Genomic DNA, 22,911 nt, shown 5'->3' with positions numbered 1-22,911 from the left:
TGTCACAGCCCAGCTCTGATAGCAGCCCTGCTTCCCTGCCTTTCTGTCCCCGCTCCTTTCCTGCAGAGAGATTAGTGTCACTTGTGTTGTGGGAGATGTGTTAAATGAATGCTATTAACAGGGCTTGGCAAGACCCACTGTACTCTGAAGCTTTGCTTTTCCCCTGGTCCTTGCACTGCTAAAGTGCAATCCCTTTTTTCTATCCGCAGTCTTGAGTACCGACACACTTTTTCATGGTGACTGTCCCTTGGTTCCCAAATACATGCTGCCCATGGACATTTTTCACAGGCAGCGATTTTCTCAGTTGATCTGAGCTGGCCGCTTCCCTACCCCCAGGTCTTTTTCTGGGGACACACTAAAAATCAGAGGCTAGTGAAGTCTTCCATCTAATTCTCTTACAAAAATCCCAAAAAACCACCTCATGTTGGAATGGAATTCTTTCTCTCCGCCATCAGTCTGAGCCAAATGCAGTGGCTGGGAAGCCCTGGACACCTCTCCAGCAGGGAGGTGGCAGGGAGGAGGCGTGGGGCTCGGCGCCGGTGGCCATTTGGCCAAGGCAGCTCCTGGCTAGTGCTGCAGAGCAGCCGAACCCGCTGAAGGCAGGTGTGGGGATGGCGTGGCCACTCACCGGGCAGGGGTCCAGCCTGTCCCCATCCCCACGGGGAACGCAGAGGTGGCACCTTCCCACCCAGCCGCTGGAGCTCAGCTTCCCTTGGGGCTGCTCCCTGGGTGCTGAGCGCCTGCTGGAGCACCCTCCGGGCTCAGCCTCGGGAGGAGGACGGGGCACAAGCAGGCGTGCGATGGTGCGGGAGCGGTGCAGGGGAGGGCTCGTCCTTCCTGCCGACGCTGAATTGCAACAAGGGGATCTTGTCTTGTCCTTCCTCCCTTTCCGCCCTCCCTCTCCTCTGCTCTGTGTGGAAATCCAGTGCTGCTTCTGACCAGGGAGGATCCTGGCAGGCATGGCATGTCCGCTTGCACTTGGGGACGGAAAGGCACGTGCCTGCGCGGGGGTAGAGCCGCTCTCCGAGGCATGCGGAGGCTCTGCTCCACTGGCACCCAGCATCTGCTTGGACCAGTTGAGCATCGCCACTGCGAGCAGGGTGGCGCGGGGCAGGTCCCCATGAACCCCTGGACCCCGCAGCCCCCTTCAGCCTGTACCGCTCCGGGGGGGCAAGGCACGGCTGGTGACCAGGGCAGGCTTTGCTCTGAAGTGACAGCACTCGCGCACAGGCGCGAAGGAGAGGAGCCGCCCCTGCCCTACCCGTGCCTGGCAGGGGGCTGCCACCGTTCCCGGCGGACCCACCTTGCTCAGCAGCTAATCCCTGACCTCCGGGGACTTTGATCCCGTGGGTTTTCTCAACCAGATTCCAGCTTCCACGTGTTTCCCGAGACAATGTCCTTGTTTGTTTGGAGTTGGGCTTCCAAAGAATTTCAAAGCAAAACAACACACCAAAAAAAAAAATTCTGCTTCCAGGCCCCTGTTTTGCTCAGCCCGCCCCAGCTGAGTGCCCCTGGGCCGGTGCTGCCTCCCCCCTGCACCCAGCGGGTGCTGCCCCGGCTCCTCGGGTGGAGGTGTGGGTACAGTGCGGGTCCTGCCTGGGGCTGGGATGGGGCCGAGTGGCTCCTGCCTGGACACTGGCTGGCCCATGGCCTAGCTCTGTGCTGAGGAAGCAGTGAGTCCTGGCTGGGGTGGCGGTTGCCTTGGTTATGACTTTGCTGTCGCCATTTCTGCAAAGATGAATGTGTGCAGAAAGCTTTTTGCGTCTTGTGGCTCGGTCAGAGACCTCTGCTCCCCCAGCCCTCCTTGCTGCCCAGCTCCACCCTCTGCCCATGCCCACATCGTCCTGGGGCCAGGGCTGGCTGTTGGGGAGCGCGTGGCTGGGCTGCAGCTTCTTGGGTGAGCCCCCGAGCTCTGCTTCAGACCGTGGGGCTGGGACAGAGAGGGGCGAGGGAAGCAGCGCTCTGGTCTGCCATTGGATTTATGCGACCTGAAATGGGATTTGTGCCCCGACTCCCCGCAGGTGGCAGAAGAAGGTGGTGACACCTCCCCGGAGCGTGCACAGAGGGCTCTGGGGCGAGAGCGGGTTGGGCGCGCAGCCCTGCGAGGAGCCCTCCTTAAGAGAACACCGTTAATTGGCAGCAGCTTGACCCCGCGCTGCCTGCGGCATTTGTGTGAGCGCTGCAATGGCGCCGTTAAAGCCTCGGCTCTGGCGTGGTGTGATCGAGTGATCCTTGGCTTTCAGGAAAAGGCAGGAGTTCTTCGCTTTTGCTGTGGAAAAATACTAGAGAACGTGTGTCGGGAGACTGAAACCTGGGCTTCTCAGTGGGTCTCCTGGCGGCTCCCCTTCCCCTGCTCTTTTTCTTTTTCCCTTTTCTCGGCCGACTCGTGACTTGTTGCACGGTCAGAACCAGCAGCTTTGCGGTGCCAGGGTTTGTTGCGCTGAATGCATTTATTGTGCTGGAAGGTCGCTGGTGCCAGCACTGCTAATTCACGGCCCCAGAAGCCCAGGTGCCCGGAGCTTTGGTTCTCTCCCGGCACAGGGGGATGGCTGCAGGTTTGCTGACGTCCTGCAGTAACGGAGCCGGGCCTGTGCTGGCCTTGCCCCGGCGCTGCCGGCATGGGGATTGCGGCCGGCTCCCAGGCGGAGCAGGCAGGAATGTCGGCTGCTCGGCGGGACGCGTCCAGGGCTGCTGGGAAAGGGCTGTGGAGGTTCCTTGATTTATTATTTCTTGTTTTAAGGTTCGTTGTTTTCTTTTTCTTTTATAAAACAAGCCCCCAGGAAGGGGTTTGAAATATCAGGGCATTTGATCCCGAGTGCATTATAAACCCTAAACGATAGCAATCTGGCTGTTATTAAAATACCTTCCTGGGCAGCATCTATCTAAACAAGCATGTCTAGGAGGTTGTTTTCATTGACTCCATTTCAGCCCTGTTACTCGTAATGACCTGTCCTGTTGCCAATAAGCAGAAGAGCTGTAGGGTTTGGGACAAATTGATTTCAGGGAGATGTTGCTCTGCAGAGGAATCCAAGTACATTTCTTTCCCCACTTTGCATGGAAAGCTATTTTTCTTCCTTGCTGCCTCAAGCCAAGAAAGAGGCTCCAATGTGAACTTACTTGGCAAGAAAGCAGGGTGATTGGTAATTTCATCTGCTGATTCCTTTTTTTTTTTTTTTTTTAACTGTTTATGACTGTTCTCGTAGCAGCGACACATGAGAGCAAGGGGTGGGTGATGGGTGCGGTGTCCAGGGCCAGTGTGCCCACACCAGCACGTCAGCTCTTTGTGTTGGAGGGGACAACGGTCGCGATGATTTTAATCAGTCTGTTAGCTAAGTGCCTACTGGTCTCTGCTCAGCCTGGAGGCAGATCTGCTGCCGAGACACTTGGGACCTCTCTGCGGCTCTGCCCAGCACCTCTGGCTTTCATTACCCCTCTGTGTTTCCCCACGTGTGGGATGGGGATAAAGTCCCCAATGGGACCGAGACCCCCAGAGCGGAGTGAGCTGGGCTGGTTTCTATTTGTCTCTGAGGTTTGCTGAGCAGTTCAAGGGTGGCAGCACCCTCGTGCTGGGAGGGGATGGCTCTGCAGCGCCCTGGCTTGGCCACATTTGCTGCCCGAGCTGCTACCTCCCTTCCTCATGGCTACCCCGATCCCCTGGGCTGTGGTGGCAGAGCAGGGAAAGGTCTTCTCTGCCTCCCCCTTCATGGGACAGAGAAGCCCCTTGCAGTCCCCGCTGCTCCCCTCCATCTCCCTCCAGCCAGCCCTGAGGCATCGAGCGTGGGGCAAGCTTCATTCCCACGTTGCTGGAGACAAAAGGGTGAAATTAATGTCCTGAGTAATTGGGATCCTCTTGTGCACAGGGACAGGTTTGATTTCAAATGCACAGGGGCGTGTTTATCCCTGCTTACATTGGTCCGTCTGTCTGTGCCAGGCTCGTCGCGCTGCAGCCGAGCCCTGCCAGGATCGTCTCTGCCCGGATCAGTCCCAGTTTTGCTTTCTTGTCTCCCTGCCCCCCAAAATCATCCCGGTGTTCCCATTGAGCCTGTGTCTCTCTCCTCTCACCCAGAAGGGAGCCAACTGCCCTGTCCCTCCGTCAGCCTCTGCTGAATATTTTTGCCCGTGGAATGGCCTCATTAAGGCAGAGTAATTAGTGGTCCCTTGGCTGCCCTCCACGCAGCTGAGATGGAGCTTGCTCCATCTCTGTTTCTGCTCTTCCCACCTCCGGTGCCGCAGCCGGGCTCATGCAGGGATGCTGTGGGGCTGAGCCCGGCCGTGGGGAGGGGGGCAGGTTTGGGATTGGGGAGGAGGTGCAAGCTGTCTGACAAGAGGGTGACAAAATGCTGTCCACAGTGTTCCCACCTCGGGAGGCTGGAGGCTGTGTCAGCCTGGGGCTGTGCCCGGTGCTGGAGCGGGGCTGGTGGCCCCGAGCATTCCCCTTAGGATGCGGCTGCGATGCTGCGCTGGCCGGGGCGGGGTCCGAGGCCTGGAGACCATGCGAGCTGGGGGTCTGGGCAGCCCGGGGCTCCCCGGCGAAGGGTGATGCTCTGGCATCTGCTTTTAACTGGCAGCCACTCCCCCTGCCCCGAGCGTGGCCGGGCTGGGGCTTTCCTCCCGCAGTGGCCGGGGGCTGCGCAGCCCCGGGAGGGTCGGTTTTACCTCCCGGGGAGTGTTTGGCTTGTGCGGGCGTGGGCGTGCGTGTGCGCAGAGGCCACAGGGATCCTTCCAAGCGCCGAGTCAGACGTCCTGGACATGGGCCACCGGCTTCCACCCAGCGGTTCCTCCGCTGAGCTAAACAGCTTAACAGAGGGGGTTTTAAATTTATTTATTTTTTAGCCTGGTTTTCTAAGGGAACAAGGCTGACGTGATGGCGGTGGCTGTGCGTGCCGGTGTCTGTCCCGTCCGCTGTCCCCTCCTCCCCGAGCTGGCAGCAAGGCTCGAGGTGGTGGCTCGTTGCACAAGGAGGGGTCTGTTCCCGGGGGCAGGGGGGCCGTGCTGGACCCTCGAGGGGCGCGGGGTGCCCGTCTGTCCTGCACCCGGCGGGACTGGAGTTTGTCTTCGTGCCTGTCCTGTTAACATACTTCTAATTAAGGAAAATTGTCCCCAGGAGCAGTGTTTATCCATGGAGTATGTTGCCGTTACAGAGACGGTCTTGTTCTCCGGGGGAGAGGATGTCTGTGGAGGGAAGAGACAGAAATTCCTCCAGATTATGGTATTATGTAAATGTATCAAACGGATCATTCCCTATAAAAAGGAAAGTAGGAAACCAATGTATTTGAGAAGCCCTGGGGACTGCATTCCTGACGAGCCTCCGTTCCTCTTCTGGAGGCGTTTTTGAAGCGAAACATTCGGCAACTTTTCCAAGCTTTTTTCCCCGCAGGAGCCATGTGCCGTTGGCCTTCCCAGTGCCCGGTGCCGTGGGGCATGCAGTGCGGCTGCCTGCCTGGGCTTCTCACTGGGTGGCGAGTTGGACACGGCCCCCCCTCGCCCCCTGGGCTCTGGCTCGCGTGGGTTTTGCCAGGAGCAGGAGGATGCGGCGCCGACTGCCCCTGGAGGCTGCTCTCCGGGCAGCTTCTCTGCTTCCGACGTGGTGCGGACGAGCGTTTTGGTGCGTTGTCTGCCTGGGCTGTGGACTGCACCATTGTCCCTGTGCGTTCCTGTGCGGCCAGTCGCTGCAGCCCCTGTGCCTCAGGCCCTTGTTTGCTGCTGAGGCTTGTGTTAGCTCTGAGCTGGTGTAGCTGAAGCAAAAATGGTGGGCTGTCCTTAGTGGATGCGCTTGGGCATAAATATTCTTTATTTAAAAACAACATGCAGATGTCAGCAGCAGTGCTCAGCCCAACTCTTTTGTCTGTCCCATGTGCTGGGGCAAGGGTGAAATGCACCTCAGCAGAACAGGGGGCGAGGACCTTTGGCGACGGACCTCTGTGCCTGGCGTTGCAGTGGTGGTTTTCAGCTGCTTCAAAGGGGAGTCTTGTAAGGAGGTTTTCCAGCAGAGCTGGGACCTCCCCTGACCAGTGTCCCTGTCCTGCCCTGCTCCAGACACCCCACGGGGAGTGCTCCCTTTAGGAGTGATTGAGGAGTGGGATTTCTTCCAGACCGCTCCAGCACAGAGCACTGATTTCCAAGCTCTTTGCACCTTCACCACTGTAGGTGGTTTCTCTTCTTCCATGCTTAACTGTGCAAGAGTCAGGGTGAGCTGCTGAGTTGTACACATCTTAACTGCAGCTGTTTCAGAACTGTGTCGAAATCCATGTTTTAGTCTGAGAGAAGATTGCGCGTTTCCTTCCTCCTTGTGTCAGGCCACAATTGATGTATTTGCAGACTGCACAACAACTGATTCATGCAGAGGAAAGTTATGTGCTGGGTCAGCAAAGCTCGTTCCCCAAAAAACCCACAGGCTTGCGATGATTGACTGGTCCTGGGGTAAATCAGATGCTCCATGGGTTAAGGGAGGGAGAACCTCTGGCAGGAGCTCCTGTGGACGGCCATTGAGTTGATGACCCACTTGTGTCAAGGAGCTCTTTGAGCAGGACAAGATGCTCGCAGACCCCTTGAGCACAGGATGAAATTGGAATTAGGGAGGGGGAAGGTTGTTGCTGAGAGTGCCTGCGGAGACTTGTAAGGGTTGACAGGGCCAAGAACTTCTTGGCTGGAGGCTAGATGCTTCTGCTGCCTCTCGGGACAGTTGCTCTCCCCAGATGTGCCCTGGGAGTGCCGACAGGTCTCAGCCCCGTGTCGGGGGTGTCTGGCCTGGAAGGGACATGTGGGAGCCTTCTCCTCCAGCCAGCTGGCCCCAGCTGTGGCTCCTGAGGGCCTGTTGGCTCCAGAAGCTTCTTCCACTGGTGGCCATGAGAAGGAAAAGGGAAAATCCAAGCACACTGTGACATAGACTGTTTTGGGGCAGGGACTTCAGCAAAAGCTTGATCAGGATCGCTCTGTTCATGTTGAGCGTGAAACCAGGAAACATCTGTGCAGGGTGGGTTTCGGAGTTTGCTGAAGTTGCCAGCCCGCCCTTGTTGAGCAACGTGCCACTTGCGCGCTGATGAACTCCTTGGTGCTCCCTCTTCCCGCTGTCCTCCCTCCGTCTGCCCTCTCACCACAGGGAAAACAATGGTCAAAGCCCACTTCAACCAGCGCTGCTCCTGGCCAGTGCCTCTGAGAGGGGCTGGCTGGCGTGGGCTGCGGCTCGCCGGCCTGGCGAGGTTGGTTAGCTTCTTCCAGGAAGAGCCTTTAAAGTTGACATTCCCTGTTCTCTGTCCCCACAAGCTCGTTTTCAAACACTAGCAAATAAATAAATCTTGGGAAATTAGTTTTGCATGTTGCAGTTTCTTGCAACGCCCAGCTGTGATTGAGCAAGGAGGAAGGCTTGACTCTGGGCTGGGAGTTGGTGGGGAGGATGCACTCACTGGCCAGCCCTGCTCCGCTGCTGGGAGCCGCAGGCAGGAGTGGGGTCGTCGCTGCCTCCCGTCGTCTTCCTTCCATGAAAGTTGTTCACAGGAGCCCTCCTGCACCCAGGGACAGCTGGTGCCCCTGAACTGAGTCCTTGTGTGCATCTTGCCAGTCATGGGTGGCTGTGGCACACCTTCCCCGGGCACCCGCTCTTCTGCTGGGGGGACATGTGGCACCTGGGAGGAGCGGCCGGCTGCGTCCCTCACTCCTCCCCACTCCCAAAGCCAAGAGGGGAGGGAGAGCTCTCTGCTGGCTAACACGAGGGGTTAAAAATAGACATTTGCTAAATTAGCTTCCACTGAAAGTTCAAGAGGAAATCCAGGTTTAGCTGAGGCTACAAGAAAGAGCTGAAAATAATAATACTAATAATACAAACTGATTCCTGTGAAGGAGAGGGGAGGATGGCGAGCAAGGAGAGAAGGAGCAAGCTGAAAAACAAAAGCCTTTGAGGAGGGTAATGCTTTCCAGCTGCAAAAATACAGCCTGGGAGAAGAGCAAGTGCTTGCGTCACCCCCAGCTCCCTGGCCCAGTGCTGCCCTGCTCGGAGCTGGGGCCCGGCCGGGAGACCCCTGGGAGGACCGGGACCCTCTCCTCTGATGGGGAGAGGCAACTGTTGCAGAAACGGCTTGAGGGAAGCTGCGGGGCCCAGGAAGTGAGCGGTTGGAAACCTATAGCTTGTTTTGGCCATTTTCCCTTCTGATTCCCATGTAGCCTTTGAGTGCTGTGCCGGTGAACTTTCCTCCCTGTCGGACCGGCTGGACGCGGCTGCGGCTCAGTAAGATGCAGCCGGTGAGGTGGCAGCAGCCCCCTGGCGCCAGGGGCTTTGGGGCAGAGCAATGGGAAAGGAGGGCCGAGGTGTGGGCGAGCTCTGGTGATGGGGCAGCGATGGCTGGGCACCCTCCAGGAGGAAGGCAGCGAGGAAAAGCAAAAGCCTGCGTCTGGGGGGGAGGTCCGTGCCGTCCCGCTGGGTGCTCCCCATCCACCTCTGCTTGGATTGCTCCCCTGGTCCTGTGACTCTGACTCAGCCACGCAGGCACCAGCCAAGACCTGCTTTTTTGGGGAATTCTTGCACATCCCTTTGCTGAAGCGTTTCTCGCACAGGCAGAGCTGCATGCACGTGCCTGGCTCTGCCACCCCCTCCCCTTGTCAGGGGGGCGGATCGGGGCTGGGGGGTGCAGCAGGGAAGGAGGGTGGACGCTGGTCCAGGCGGCGTGACTCGGGCAGCCCCATCTCTCAGCCCAGTCTCAGGGGCAGAGTGGGGCCCTTGCCTGCCCCACGCCACCCACCATCTCTCCCGTGCACCTTTTAAGGTGGTTTTTGCTCAGCATGAAAACCTCTGTCGCCAGCAGGCACCTAGGAGCTGGGTTGGGGGTGCAGGGGCCCTGGCTGGACCAGGAGCCCCAACCTTGTCCTGGCCCTGCTGCTGGCTCTGGCACATTGGGCCACGCAGCAGGAGCCCTGCATGGGCCTTCGGCTCAGCTGGTTTGATGCTAATTCCTTGTCTCTGGCTGTTTCCACTTGTTTTTATGAAATGCATCACGCTGGGTGGTGGCTGCGGCGCCACGGCCTTGCCCTTCCGGAGGGGAGGGCGGTTGGTCACCCGCCGCCCATCACCACCAGCAGGATGTCCCTGTCCCCAGGGCCACGGCCTTGACACAAAATGCTCAGTGGAGGCATCCGAGCGAGAGAGCTGGCCTGGATAACTTGGGGACTGGGGGTTCGGGTTTGTGCTCGGACAGGGCACCCCCAAACCACTGGGTGCTCGTCAGTTGGGTCTCGCCAAAATCTAGGCAACACTTCATGGTGCTACAGCAGGGAAGGGCTTGATATCATCAGGCTGAATCCTGCGAGCAGGGGGAGAGCAGGGCGTTGCAAAATGTCCTGGCTTGATTCATGTTTTCCCTCTCCCTCTGTGCTCCTGAGCTTCTGCACTGGTTAATAATTCAGCGGCGTCTGGCCCTGCTCCTCCGGGGCTGTCTGGGTCCCGATGTCCTCGGGGTGGTCGGGCTGTGTGGCTGCTGCTTCTCCCGTCCCTGCTCTGCCTTGCCTGTGCCGGCTGTGAAGCCGAGCCACGGTGCTGGCACTGCGGTGCTGCTGGGTCGGTGTGGGGGAGGTGCGGGGTCTTGGGGGGGCACTAACCAAAAGGACAGGCCTCCAAAGCACTTGGCATCTCCCAGAGCCTCTGGGAGCTGCAGCCTCTCACACCGGCCTTTGGCCTGGGGCTGGTGGGTAGGTGGGGGGAGCTGAGCAGCGCCTTGACCTGGTTGCAAGGAAGGAATTCGGGTGCATTGGGTTTGTCCGATTTAACAGGCTTTCACCGGTTTAATTAAGTACTTAAACGCTGCGTGCCAGATGCCAACTCTCACCTGCTTCAGGGCCTGGGGCGTCCCTGTGGCTCTGGGTTAGCGCTGCCCACTCTGCCTGGGCTGCCTCGCCCCAGTGGGGCTCGGCCGCAGTCCCCGGCTGCTGCCGTCCCTCCCTGCGCTGCCACGAGCCTGGGCTTGGCAGACATTGGCCGTCCAGGTGCTGCGGTTTGAGCCTCTTCCCCTTCTGCGCTACTTGGCTCTCCAGGAGCCGGCTTTGCCTCCTCCCTCCTGCAGCACCCACCTTGCAGAGCCTTCCCCCTGCTCGGACTGATGTTCCCGTGGGAAGCTTTCCCGGCTGCGTGTGATGTCTCTGATGGCGCTGCCGCTTGCAGCTGGGCTGCCTGGGGGGCAGCAGGTCCCGTCTCCCTCGGGAAGAGCGGGTGGATTGCTGTGTCGATCCAGGCAGGGTGACCAGGGCCAGGTCCCCGTGCAGTGCAGATTACAGCTCCTTCATGGCTCACATTGTCTTGCTCCTCAGCTATGTTTGTGCTTGAGATGCCTGGTGGGCTGGGACGTGGTCAGAGACCCTGCGCACAGGCACGCACAGGGCTCCTGTCTCCCTCCCTCCCTCCCTGCCAAACCTCTCCTCACCCCCCCCTCTCCCAACGGCCTAGATGTGGAGCAGATGGCTATTGACTGGCTCACGGGCAACTTCTACTTCGTGGATGACATCGATGACAGGATCTTTGTCTGCAACAAGAACGGAGTCACCTGCGTCACGCTGCTGGACCTGGAGCTGTACAACCCCAAGGGGATAGCGCTGGACCCAGCTATGGGGTAGGAGTCCTGCTTGGGCGTGGGAGGGCTCAGCGTTGCTGCCTGGACCTGCACCATCAATTTGGGGGGGTGGAGCAAGGCAGGAGGGCCCAGCTGCTGCAGTCAGGTGGGGCACCAGGGATGCTGCTGCAGAAGCAACTTGCCTGCCCGTGAGGGCCCTTCTGGGCTTTAGCAACGAGTGAATCCCAGCGTTTTCTCTCCCTCAGCTGGGACTGGGGCCACGTGCTGTAGCGTAGTCGTGGCAGCAGTGTTTTAAGCAGCCCGCTGGTACCAGTTGGTTTTGGAGGAGGTGAGGGTTTGGTCCTTGAGGGTGGGTCAGAGCAGCCCGAGCCTCTGCTGGTGCTGCACCGGGGACAGGCACTGGTGCAAGAGCAGAGCTGAACAGTGCAGCACTGGGGAACAGCAGCATCTGAACCTGGGTCTTCTAAGTGACGGTTCTCGGTGACAGTTGGCAAGCGCGTGGTCCTTCCCTGTGGGGCTGGTGGGGTGTCCTCTGCCTGCATGCCCGTGGCCAGAAGCCCCTCTCTCAGGGGAGCCTCCCACTCTGCCTGCCCTGGGCAGCAGTTTTGCCGGTGCTCGGTCCTGCAGGACAGACCCGGCCAGGCTCAGGACAAGCTGCTGCTTCCAGCTTGTGGCTGCATGGTTACAGCTTTGCATGGCTCTCAGGAACCGAAACAGTCAGATACTTGCATGGATTGGCAGCTCCCCTTGTGCCTATTTATACGGGGTGCTGTGGTCAGATGGCAGCTCTCTGCCTTTTGCAAAATCCCATGCGTGGGGAAGCTGGGATGCTGAGTCATCGGAGCAGCTCAGGGCACACGCGGCAGCTGCTGGACCCTGGGAGCGAGGAGCTGGCATGGCTGAGGCCATGGTGGGCAGAGCAGAGCAGAGCGCGAGGTGCCACCAGGCACTTTCTGTAAGCGCGGTCCGGCCGCAGGGCACGTGTGCGGGGCAGATCCTGCTGCGAGCGTGGTCTGCTGAACCCGGCAGCTGTGCGTGCTGCGGGGTCCCAGGGAAACCAGTAAAGAGGACATCTTCCCCCTCACCTGCTGCTTTCCAGATGGGTGCTTTTATCCTTGCCTGAACAAAGAGAGGTGATGTTATTGAGCAGAAAATCAGAAGTATTTTTTCTAAATAAATATCGCATAGCAGCCTGGAGAGAGACTCTAGCCTCAAACAGGAAAGGTGCAGAGAAGCCCCACGGGTGACCGACTTAAAGTCTCTCGTGCCCTTGGCACAGCTGGGCCGTGCAGGCAGCGAGAAGCTCCCCTGGGCCAGCCCCAGCTGGGAGCCGCTGTGGTAGACCCCAGCCTGCCCGTGCCCACGGGGGCAAGCCCGTGTCTGTGGGCGTGAGCGTGCACTCTCTGTGCGTCTGCGTTCCCTCTCTCTGGGTTGAACGTGACATCCCGGCTCTGAGCTCCCGTGTTTGCCCTTCTCACGCAGCAAAGTGTTCTTCACCGACTACGGGCAGATCCCCAAGGTGGAGCGCTGCGACATGGACGGGCAGAACCGCACCAAGCTGGTGGACAGCAAGATCGTCTTCCCCCACGGCATCACCCTGGACTTGGTGAACCGGCTGGTGTACTGGGCTGACGCCTACCTGGACTACATTGAGGTGGTGGACTACGAAGGCAAGAACAGACATACCATCATCCAGGGCATCCTGGTGAGTGGGGCCAGAGGGAGGTCGGGGGGGCCTGATGGCAGAGTGTGCTAGAGGCAAGTCTGAGCTTGTCCTGCTGGGGTCACTGGTGCACAGGCTTGGCTTTGCTGGTCCAACAACTGGACCAGCAGCACCTGCCTGCCAAGCCCCATGTCGTGCCCTAAATGAGTCAGGGGCAAGAGCTGTAGGGCGGGATGATGGGCAGGGATCGGGGCTTTGCGCGCCTCGGAGCCAGGGTTCTCATCCTCCTCCTAAATTCCTTGTGGACGCCTGCACGGTACCTTCCAGATTGAACACCTCTACGGGCTAACCGTCTTCGAGAACTACCTCTACGCCACCAACTCTGACAACGCCAACGCCCAGCAGAAAACCAGCGTCATCCGGGTCAACCGCTTCAACAGCACCGAGTACCAGGTGGTGACGCGGGTGGACAAGGGAGGAGCACTGCACATCTACCACCAGCGGCGCCAGCCCACAGGTGGGACCCCGGCCTGGGAAGAGCAGCTTCTTGGATCCCAAAGGCTGGGCGGTGATGGGGACAGGCTGCACCTTCCAAATTCCCTCTCCTAACGGGACCAGGCACCCAGGACAGGTTCACTTGCCCAGGTCCGTTGGTAGCACCCTGTGGCCCCGAGGAGCTGTGCCTAGCCTGGGCCTGGCCCTGCCCAGCCTCCCCCAGCTCCCCCCCGTCCCCGTGTGCCTGGGCAGGGGGGCAGCAGTGGGAGCCTCACTGTGGGGAGTGGCAGCAGAGCAAGGGGTGCTGCCGGAGCCTGCCCAGGGGTGCCAAACGCCGGGCGAGCCGAAGTGTGCTGGCACAGGGACAGAGGAAGCAGCAGCCCGGCTGTGCTCCGCAGGGACTCCCGGAGCTGCCGTCCTGCTGACAGCACTCCTTGGCCAGGCGCTCGGGTGGGATTCCTGCTCCCCAGGCAGCCGCAGGCTGGCCTCTCGCTGGGCTGCTGCATGCCCTGGGGTGCTGCTGGTCCGCGCTATCTCTCCGTCTCCTCCTGCAAGAGACATGGCAGCCGTCCCCGTGAGCCAGGCAGCTGTGCCACGTGGTTGATCGATCACATCTCGCTGGAGAGCACAGGGACATTGGAGCAGATGCAGCATCGTGAAATATTAATGGCTCCCTTTTGTGGTGCCTTCATGCTCTCAGTCCCCACTGCTGGTGTGTTCACCCTTCAGCTGGGGCCACGTGCTCCCAGGCAGCAAGGGATTTGAAGGGAGTTGAAAGGCTTCGGAGCTCCAGGCACCGTGCGCTCCCTGCACCCCTCCCTGTCTGCCTGCTCCACCCCTAGCACCTTCCTGCAATTAATCAATTTACTCATTTAAAATCCTTTTAGCGTCTGCAGGCTGCTTGGCATTTGCCAGAATATAAAACTAATCAGATTTCTGAGCGGTGAAGGAGTGTGGTTAAGGGGGCTCTCTGGGCTGGTGCTGTCCGTCCCCACTCAGGGGCTCATCCTGCCCACGTTGTCTGCAGAGCAGCCGGGCAGCCCCGCTCTTGCCATGGCCCATGAGGGGCGGGCTGGCAGGATGGAGGCAGCGTGGCCCAGTGCCTGTGGCGCTGTGCTGGGACACACCATGCTGGTTTGTGCTCCACCATGATCCTTCCTCTTGGGCAGGTCCTTTCCCATCCATGCGTTGTCTGTCCCGTGCAATACTCAGCCCCTGGCTGAGAGGGGGGGCCCCCCCTAAAGCCCAGAGAACCATCGTTGGGCTGGCAGCACCCATAATCTCTGCATCCCTGCGGTTGCAGAGTAGCGTCCCCTTCACAGCCAGCGTGGACCTGCAGCTGGGCAGGTCATCTCTGTGCGGCTCTGGTTGCCGCTGGCTGCTGGAGCCCGTGCTCTGTGTTGCAGTGAGGAGCCACGCCTGTGAGCCCGGTCCGTTTGGCAAGCCGGGAGGCTGCTCGGATATCTGCCTTCTCGGGAACAGCCACAAGACCCGAACCTGCCGGTGCCGCTCCGGGTTCAGCCTGGGCAGCGACGGGAAGTCCTGCAAAAGTGAGTCCTGGCCCTCCCTGGAGAGCTGCGGGAGGGGGCAAGGGGGCTGGCGGCTACCCCTCTCAGCCAGGGACCCAGGTGGGCAGAGGCGCTTGTGCCAGGCGATTGGGGGCACAGAGCTTTTCAGTTCCTTCCCTCCCAGTTGCAAACACCCCTTTCTTCCCTTGCCTGAGCCGTGGGCTGCCTGCTGGGCTCTGCGGTCCCTGCAGACCTGCTGGGTGTAGAGGCAGGTCGCTGCCTTCTCCTGGCCTCTGTGTCGTAGCTGTGACCCCACGAAAGCCCTAGTGCCACGTGCATCGGGCTGCCCGCGCCCAGTGCCACCCTGGCCTGGCTGGTGGCGATAGCTCTCCCCATCTCCCTGCAGAGCCTGAGCATGAGCTGTTCCTGGTGTACGGGAAGGGGCGTCCAGGCATCATCCGCGGCATGGACATGGGGGCCAAGGTGCCGGACGAGCACATGATCCCCATCGAGAACCTCATGAACCCCCGAGCGCTGGACTTCCACGCTGAGACCGGCTTCATCTACTTTGCTGACACCACCAGCTACCTCATCGGGCGCCAGAAGATTGACGGCACGGAGCGAGAGACCATCCTGAAGGACGGTGCGTGGCCGAGAGGCCCAGCCTGGTCCCTGCCCAGTGCAGCCAGCCCCTGGGAGCCGGCAGCAATGGCCGTCAGTGCATTTTCTTGTGTAATGGCAGCGCTTCTGTCCTCTCCCCTGCGTCTTTGAGCCTTAAAACTGAGGCTTGAAGCTGCTGTTTGTGTTTCTCTGTAGACTGCTATTGAGAGATAGGTACAGAGCACGTGCCCCAGCAGAGGTGGGAGAGGGACCCCTGTCCCTGGATGTCTCCCCCCTGCCCGAGCTCGCCCACCTCCATCAGATGGGAGGAGGAGGGAGGGATGGGGGATCCTCAGGGTCCCTGGGGCTCAGAGCGGTGGCTGATCCATCCCCACACTGCCAGCCGAGTACGTTGGTGTTGCCTCCGGGCGAACCAGCCAAGGACACTCCTGGATTTGGCTTTTTCCAGCCCATGCTCCCTGTGGCTGTGGTACCTCTGGGGGAGGTGCCTGTTCTGGGGCTCGGGGGGTCCATCGTCCCTGTCGGTTTGAGTTGGGATCGGGTGGTGCTGAATGCACCGTGAATCATATGGGGCTGTCGCTTCCACTTCTCGTCTTCCTGCTGCCGCGCAGCCCTGGTGATGAGCACCCGCTCCTGCTTTTCCCCAAAGGCATCCACAACGTGGAAGGGATCGCTGTGGACTGGATGGGGAACAACCTGTACTGGACGGATGACGGCCCCAAAAAGACCATCAGCGTGGCTCGGCTGGAGAAGGCTGCCCAGACGCGGAAGACACTGATCGAGGGGAAGATGACCCACCCCCGAGCGATCGTGGTGGACCCCCTGAACGGGTGCGGGTGCCTGGGGGGGCAGGGCTGGCTCGCAGGAGGGCACGGCCGCTCCTGCCCGCAGCAGGGACCAGCAGAGCTGGCGGTTGGGTCCCCAGCTCCGCATGGTGGTCGCTGCATCCCCTGGCGTTCGCGGTGGCTCACGAGCTGTGACAGTGGGGCCAGGCAGCAGCTCCGGCTGCGATGATGGCAGCAGCTCCGTGCTGCAAGGCAGCTTCAGCCTGGGCTCAGTGGCAGTGGTGTGGGCAGCAGGACCTCCCCACTGCTTGTGTCAGCCACTCTGCGGGCAGCCGGCAAGTTCACACCTGGCTTGGTGGAGGCAGAGCTGGTCGCTCTTCAGATGAGCAGTGGGGTGAGCTCCAAGCCCAGGTTGTCTGTGTGTGTAACAGTTTAGTGTCTGTGATAGGTGGATGTACTGGACGGACTGGGAGGAGGATCCCAAGGACAGCAAGAGGGGCAAAATCGAGAGAGCCTGGATGGACGGTTCCAACCGCAACATCTTCATCACCTCCAAGACTGTCCTGTGGCCCAACGGGCTGAGCCTGGACATCCCAGCCAAGATCCTCTACTGGGTGGATGCTTTCTATGACCGCATTGAGATGGTCTATCTCAACGGCACCGAGCGGAAGGCAAGTGGAGGCTCCGCAGGCTCTCAAACGCTGATCGCCCCAGCACTGGGGCCATGGGCAGCCGAGCCATTGCCTCAGCTGGCTGCATCCACTGCGGGTCTGCTCAGTGGGTGGTTGGCCACGTTCAGCCACCCTCCCCTGCCGCCTGCCCCCTCCTCTCCCCTTCCAATGTCCCTTGCCCTGTCCTGCCATGTGGGGTTTCCCCGGGCACCCCTCGCAGCTAACGCTGAGGCTCTCCACCTCCCTGCGCCCACAGATCGTGTACGAGGGACCTGAGCTGAATCACGCCTTCGGGCTGTGCCACTACAGCAGCTTCCTCTTCTGGACCGAGTACCGCAGCGGCAGCATCTACCGCCTGGACCAGGCCTCCAAGGTGGTGAGCCTGCTGCGGAACGAGCGCCCGCCCATCTTTGAGATCCGGATGTACGATGCGCAGCAGCAGCAAGGTGTGGGGGCCACCTCTGCCTGGCACCGCGGGGACCTGCCCCTCACAAGGGAGCCAGGGGGCTGGAAGAGGGATGAGACTGGGGGCTGAGGAAGTGCCCTTTTTGCTTCCTTTTGGCCATGTCCCTGTCTGTCTGTCCATCCCCATACACCCTGTCTTTCTCTCCATAAACCCTGCAGTCACTCATCCCCTGCCCTTCCAGCCTTTCCTCTCTTTCTCCATGTCCCTCCCTGCCTGCCAGGCTTTGTGGCTGGTTAGCCAGGCTTTGTGTCCCCTGAGGGGTCCCTGCTGCCTTGCATGGCCTGATGAACTGGGGTCTCCAGCGGGGTTCCAACTGTGGAGCCTGTTGAGGGAGTCCAGGGGGCTGGGGGCACCCAGCCACCCCACCGTGGGTCAGCAGGGATCCCTGAGTACTGAAGCCCCCTTCTCCTTCACCCCTGCCTTGCCTCCACAGTGGGGTCCAACAAGTGTCGGGTAAACAACGGCGGCTGCAGCAGCTTGTGCCTGGCCACCCCACGGGGCCGTCAGTGTGCCTGTGCTGAGGACCAGATCCTGGGACCAGACTCTGTCACCTGTCAGGGTAGGCTGCTTTGGGGCCTGGCCTTTTCCACAAGGGGTGGGTGGGGACACTGGGTCTGCAGCTCTGCTCTGGCACATCAGCAGTGATGCCCCACGCAGTGCGGGGCTGGCCCCGGGCTCGGGGAGGTGGGTGCTCCCTGCACCCATGGGAGCTGCAGACAAGTGACGTTACCGGCTCCAGTTCCTCTTGCACGATGGCAGCAGGACAGCCTCCTGCCTGGGAAGCGGGTGGAAATCCCTGGTGGGGAGTCTCTGAGCAGAAGCTGTGCAACCATGTCTGACGCTGCCCACACAGTTGGGGCAGGTTCGCTCTGCTGCCAGCGTCGGGGAGAGCCAGGTTCAGGGTGCGGACCCTGGGCGTACTGTGCTTTGCCGGCTTAAAGGAGAGGGGTGAAGCTCTGCTGGTGCAGCCCATGTGTGCAGGCTGAGCCGGGGTCTCTTCCCCTTGATCACGGGCTGCACCTTCTTGTTTCGTACTGAGGAGCTGGCGCACATGGGCGTGGGTGTGTGCGCTCTCAGGGCTGCTGGGCAGTCGTGCAGACGTCCTGCCAGCCTGGTGCAGGACTGTCCTCACTGCTGCCCTGCACTTGGTCACTTGGTGAAAATCGTCCCCTCCCTTTGCTTTTCCCTTGCCAGCCAACCCGTCCTACATCCCCCCTCCGCAGTGCCAGCCTGGGGAGTTCGCCTGCAAGAATAACCGCTGCATCCAGGAGCGCTGGAAATGCGACGGGGACAACGACTGCCTGGACAACAGTGACGAAGCCCCTGAACTCTGCCGTGCGTAGCCACCTCCTGCACAGTGGGATAGTGGTTTACATGCTCCTGGGGCGTCAGGATCCGGGCTAAGCTTCCCCTAGATGTGGGGCTGGTGGCTGGGACGGGGTCAGGCAGCCAGGACCCCTGCATCTCCTCCCCAGCTCGAGGAGGGGAGCGGGCTGGAGCGGTTGAGGGGGGACATGGTGATTAGGATCCTGGATCCGCAGTTTGTCTGAGGCTTCCTGCCCTTTTCTGTCTCAGCTTTTCTCTCTGCCAGACATGGAGGAGGAATGGGGGTGGGATGGAGAAGGGCAGGTCCTGAGCATGTGTCTCCCCTGCAGACCAGCACACCTGCCCCTCGGACCGTTTCAAGTGCAAGAACAACCGCTGCATCCCCAACCGCTGGCTCTGCGATGGGGACAACGACTGTGGGAACAACGAGGACGAGTCCAACTCCACCTGCTCAGGTGAGGAGCCTGCCTCAGCCTCGGGGAACAGAGGGAGAGCTCGCACTGCTGTGCCGAGCCGCAGCCTTCGCTGTTCCTGCACGCTGCGGGGCTGAGGCCGAGGTTTCAGGGCCTCACGCGCCCCTGGTGCCCACCTTGCAGCCAGTTTGGCTTCTGTGCCTGTGCCTCGCAGGAGCCCCGGGGGGTTTGCTCCCTGCCTTTCCCCCAGCAAAGCAAGGCACCACCAGCTACTAAAGGTCTGTCTGTCTCTCCCCGGGCCAGCTCGGACCTGCTCCCCCAACCAGTTCTCCTGTGCCAGCGGGCGCTGCATCCCCATCTCCTGGACGTGTGACCTGGACGATGACTGTGGGGACCGCTCAGACGAGTCTGCCTCCTGCGGTGAGCTGGGGCGGGGAGCGCTGGGAGTACAGGGCCCTTTGGGGAGTGCTGCTCCTCACCCCACCATGGGGCAGAGGCACCAGTGGGGCTGGGCGTGAGGAGCACACACTGATTGTGCCTCTGCCTTCTCCGCAGCCTACCCGACCTGCTTCCCCTTGACGCAGTTCACCTGCAACAACGGGCGCTGCATAAACATCAACTGGCGATGTGACAACGGTAAGGACCACGGCCCTGCGGCTGCCCAGGGGGGCGCAGCCGGGACGGTGAGATCAGACGCAGGGGTGCCAGCCTGGCAGGGGGCCCTGTTCCTGCAAGGGCCACTTCTCAGCCTTGTGCTAAACAGCGGAGCCCATGCCCTGAAGGGAGAAGGCATTAGCTGAAGCTGTAAGCGCATCCTGCAGCACAGACCCACATTTTCCTTGGCTGCCCTTGCAGCCGTTTGGGGGAGCGTGTGTTGCAGGAATAACCTAGCAGGGATCATTTCAGCAGACCTTGGTGTTCTTTGTGAGGTGGCCAAAATTCTGCCCCAGTGCTTGAGACGAGTGTGGAGTGGCCTGTGCTGCTGGCGAGGCTGAGCTGTGTCCCGTAGCCCCGGGGAAGGCAGGAGAGGTCTCCTGGTGAGCTCACATCTGGCCTCGGAGCTGTTTCCAGGGCCAGGCCTGGGAGAGAGGGTTTGCACCATGGCTGCTTTCCTTCCCCACAGGTTTATTTCAGTCTTTCTATCAGCTCTGCATCGTTAGGTTTAATTAGTGGCTTCAGAGCAGGAGAGACACTTTCAGAGCTGCAGAGTGCATGTGCCAGTGCAGGGGGTCAGCGGGGAGCTGTGGGTGCAGGCCTGTCCCTGGGGTCTTCCTGAGCAAATGGCCCCTTCCTTCTGGGGCAGCCCCACCTCTGAGCCATCCCTGCCAAGGGACAGTCTCTTCTCCCGGGGATCCACCAGTGCTGGCAGCCAGCTCACAAAAGCAACGGCCTTGGCACGGAGCACGTCCGTGCAGCCGAGAACCTCGCCAAGAGCCTGCGGAGCAGGAGCTGCAGTGACAAGGGGCTCCCGGCCCGGCTGCCCTGGGCTCCCCCAGCACCTTCCGCTGCTTCTGGTCTCGCCTCCCAGGCCGCTCAGTGTGCCTGCCTCTGTGTGTCCCTCTCCATGTCAGTGTCCGCGTCCCGGCGTCAGCGTGTTTTTGTGCTGCCCTCTGTGCGTGTGCCGTGTCGTGTTGTTTTGTTTGTCATTGTGCCCACTCTCCTGTCTGGTTGGTTCTGTGTTTCAGAAAAAGATTGTGGGGATGGCTCTGACGAAAAGAACTGTCCAAAGCCTACCGGTTAGTGCATAGATCAACATGCACCAGACCCCCAACCTGGCCCTACGCAACCCCCAAACCTGCCCCTTCCAGAGTGCTGCAAGCCCCGTGGGCTGCTTCTCCAGACACTGGCAATGCCCCCCCCACTCTCTGGCAATGCCCCCTGTGCCCTCTGGCAATGCCCCCTGTGCTCCAGCAGCGGGAGGGATGTGCCGGGTGCTGGGGAGCAAGGCTGCCATCCCTCCCAGCTCGCCGAGTGGAGTTGCTCGGGAAGCTCGTGTTGGTGGGAGCCTGGAGAGGCCAGAGTCTGCGGTTGCAGGAGCTGGGCTGCTGGTGAAGCTACACAGCAGCCGTCAGTGCTGTCGTCCCCGTGCCCATCGTGAGCTCCGCTGTGCGGGGGAGACAGAGGCCCTTTGTCAAGCTCAGGTGGGGTGTCTGCAGTGGGGCAGAGACCTGTGGTGGTTCCAGCAAGCCAGGCCAACCCGATGCCCTGTGCCAGTGCAGGAGGCAGCGGGGCTGCATTGCCAGTGTCCTGGCACCATCAGACTAAAGCTCCCCCTGCCCGTCAGTGGGCGATGGGGTTTCCTCCAGGCAAGCTGACACCCCTCAATTGGCCATACCAGCCCACCTCCCTGTGGATGCACCCCATTAAGGAGTGCACCGTCACCCCAGCTCTGCTGCCCTGTGGAGCGGAGCAGCCCCCTTGGCACTGGGCGCCCTCCCGCCCCCCCCAGGTACATGGCTGATCTATGCAGTTTCTGTGTTTCATTTTCTTTGTGCGCTGCTGGTGCTGTGGCCGAGCGTGGCGGGGGGCGGGGGGGCTGGGGGCTCTCCTTTCAGCCCAGCCTCTCTGGCGGGGGTCCTGCCGTCAGTGCTGAGGCGCTGCCTGTCGCCCCACGTCCTGTCTGCTGGCGTGGTCCATCCGATCCCCGGTGTTCCCTGCTTCCCCCCGGCCGCCTCCTCTGTCACGGGGGTCTCTGCCTTCCTCCCTCCTGCCATGCCTCTGCCAGTCCTCCCCCGGGGCGGGCCGGGCACTCGCTGAGCCCCTTCCCGCTCCCCTTCCCTCTCCAGACAACGACTGTGGGGACAACAGCGACGAGGCAGGCTGCAGCCACTCCTGCTCCAGCAACCAGTTCAAGTGCAACAGCGGGCGCTGCATCCCCGTGCACTGGACCTGCGACGGGGACAACGACTGCGGGGACTACAGCGACGAGACTCACGCCAACTGCACCAACCAGGGTGAGCCCTGGCTGCCCCTGTGCTGCTGCGCAGTGTCGGGGGGACCCAGGTCCTGCCCCGAGAGGGAGGGAGTGAGCGAGGGGCAGATGGACCCTCCTGGGCATCAGCTCTGCTGCGTCCTGCCTGAAGAGCCAAAAGCCCCCCCGAGCAGAGCCCCCTTTGTCCCCTTCTGGGCAGGGAATCCTGCAGCCTCCTCTGCCCACCCTGGGTGCCCAGATACCCGGCTCCTGCACCTCTGGGTGCCCCTGGCCCTTTCCCTGCTGGGCTGAATGCCCAGCCCTCCTCCCGTCCCCTGAGCGCCCCCCCCGCCCCCGCTTCCCAGCTCCTCGGGGCCAAGGCAGTGAGTGGGTGCGGGTGCCCTCCCACCAGCCACGCGCCCGCCCGGGGGCTGCCACACTGACGAGTTCCAGTGCCGGCTGGACGGGCTGTGCATCCCCATGCGCTGGCGCTGCGACGGCGACACAGACTGCATGGACTCCAGTGACGAGAAGAACTGCGAGGGGGTCACCCATGTCTGCGACCCCAACGTCAAGTTTGGCTGCAAGGACTCAGGTGAGAGCAAGGGAGGAGGGAACCACTGCCCCCTGCCCCTTCTGACCCGGGGAGGGGGCTGGGACCTGCTTCGACTCAGTGGGGACAGGGACAGAGGTGGAGGAACACCAGCTCCGGGGCAGCTGGGACCCTGAGTGCCTGAAATAACATCTCCCCTGTGTCCAATATGCCCCCTCCTCGCTCCCCCCCTCGGCAGCCCGATGCATCAGCAAGGCCTGGGTCTGCGATGGGGACAGTGACTGCGAGGACAACTCGGACGAGGAGAACTGCGAGTCACTGGTGTGCAAACCTCCTTCCCACACCTGCGCCAACAACACCTCCATCTGCCTCCCCCCCGAGAAGCTCTGCGATGGCTCCGACGACTGCGGGGATGGCTCCGACGAGGGCGAGCTCTGCGGTGAGTGCGGAGCTGGGCACTGGAGCACAGGCTGTCCCCTGGCCAGGAGCGGGACAAGGACCTGACGAGCGCATCCTCTCTCCGCAGACCAGTGCTCCCTGAACAACGGCGGCTGCAGCCACAACTGCACTGTGGCTCCCGGCGAGGGCATTGTTTGCTCCTGTCCCCTGGGCATGGAGCTGGGCTCCGACAACAAGACCTGCCAGATCCAGAGCTACTGTGCCAAGCACCTCAAGTGCAGCCAGAAGTGCGAGCAGGACAAGTACAATGTCAAGTGCTCCTGCTACGAGGGCTGGATGCTGGAGCCTGACGGCGAGAGCTGCCGCAGCCTGGGTGTGTGTGGGTGGGCTGCAGGGTCTGGCAGTCACCCCAGCTGCCTGTGATGGGGTATGTCCTCCCCCTGCTCTTGGAGGCAGCAGCAGTGGAGCTGAGGACTGTGCTGGCAGGCACGGCCGGGTCCTGGGGCGATCCGCTTGCTGACAGTGGACCCCTCACTGTCCCCACCTGGCA

The 22,911-nt window shown here is 61.2% G+C and overlaps 1 protein-coding gene across 1 annotated transcript in view; it reads left to right on the top strand.

The window, feature by feature from the left end:
- Positions 1-22,911, top strand: part of LRP1 (LDL receptor related protein 1) — a 72,285-nt gene that overhangs the window by 15,924 nt on the left and 33,450 nt on the right. Inside the window, exons 10-26 of the mRNA XM_086478565.1 lie at positions 10,427-10,589; positions 12,033-12,255; positions 12,541-12,730; positions 14,115-14,258; positions 14,623-14,859; positions 15,487-15,667; positions 16,071-16,293; positions 16,550-16,739; positions 17,193-17,318; positions 17,954-18,094; positions 18,415-18,540; positions 18,802-18,918; positions 19,054-19,134; positions 21,285-21,452; positions 21,822-22,004; positions 22,201-22,401; positions 22,489-22,734. Of these exons, the coding sequence (XP_086334691.1) occupies positions 10,427-10,589; positions 12,033-12,255; positions 12,541-12,730; positions 14,115-14,258; positions 14,623-14,859; positions 15,487-15,667; positions 16,071-16,293; positions 16,550-16,739; positions 17,193-17,318; positions 17,954-18,094; positions 18,415-18,540; positions 18,802-18,918; positions 19,054-19,134; positions 21,285-21,452; positions 21,822-22,004; positions 22,201-22,401; positions 22,489-22,734 (2,940 nt within the window). The remainder of the gene's footprint in view (positions 1-10,426; positions 10,590-12,032; positions 12,256-12,540; positions 12,731-14,114; positions 14,259-14,622; positions 14,860-15,486; positions 15,668-16,070; positions 16,294-16,549; positions 16,740-17,192; positions 17,319-17,953; positions 18,095-18,414; positions 18,541-18,801; positions 18,919-19,053; positions 19,135-21,284; positions 21,453-21,821; positions 22,005-22,200; positions 22,402-22,488; positions 22,735-22,911) is intronic.

This window comes from Leptosomus discolor, chromosome 27 (assembly GCF_034619465.1).
Source record: "Leptosomus discolor isolate bLepDis1 chromosome 27, bLepDis1.hap2, whole genome shotgun sequence".
NCBI lineage: Eukaryota > Metazoa > Chordata > Aves > Leptosomiformes > Leptosomidae > Leptosomus > Leptosomus discolor.
Note: the sequence above shows the minus strand (reverse complement) of the source record. Positions and strands in the feature narration are given on the sequence as shown.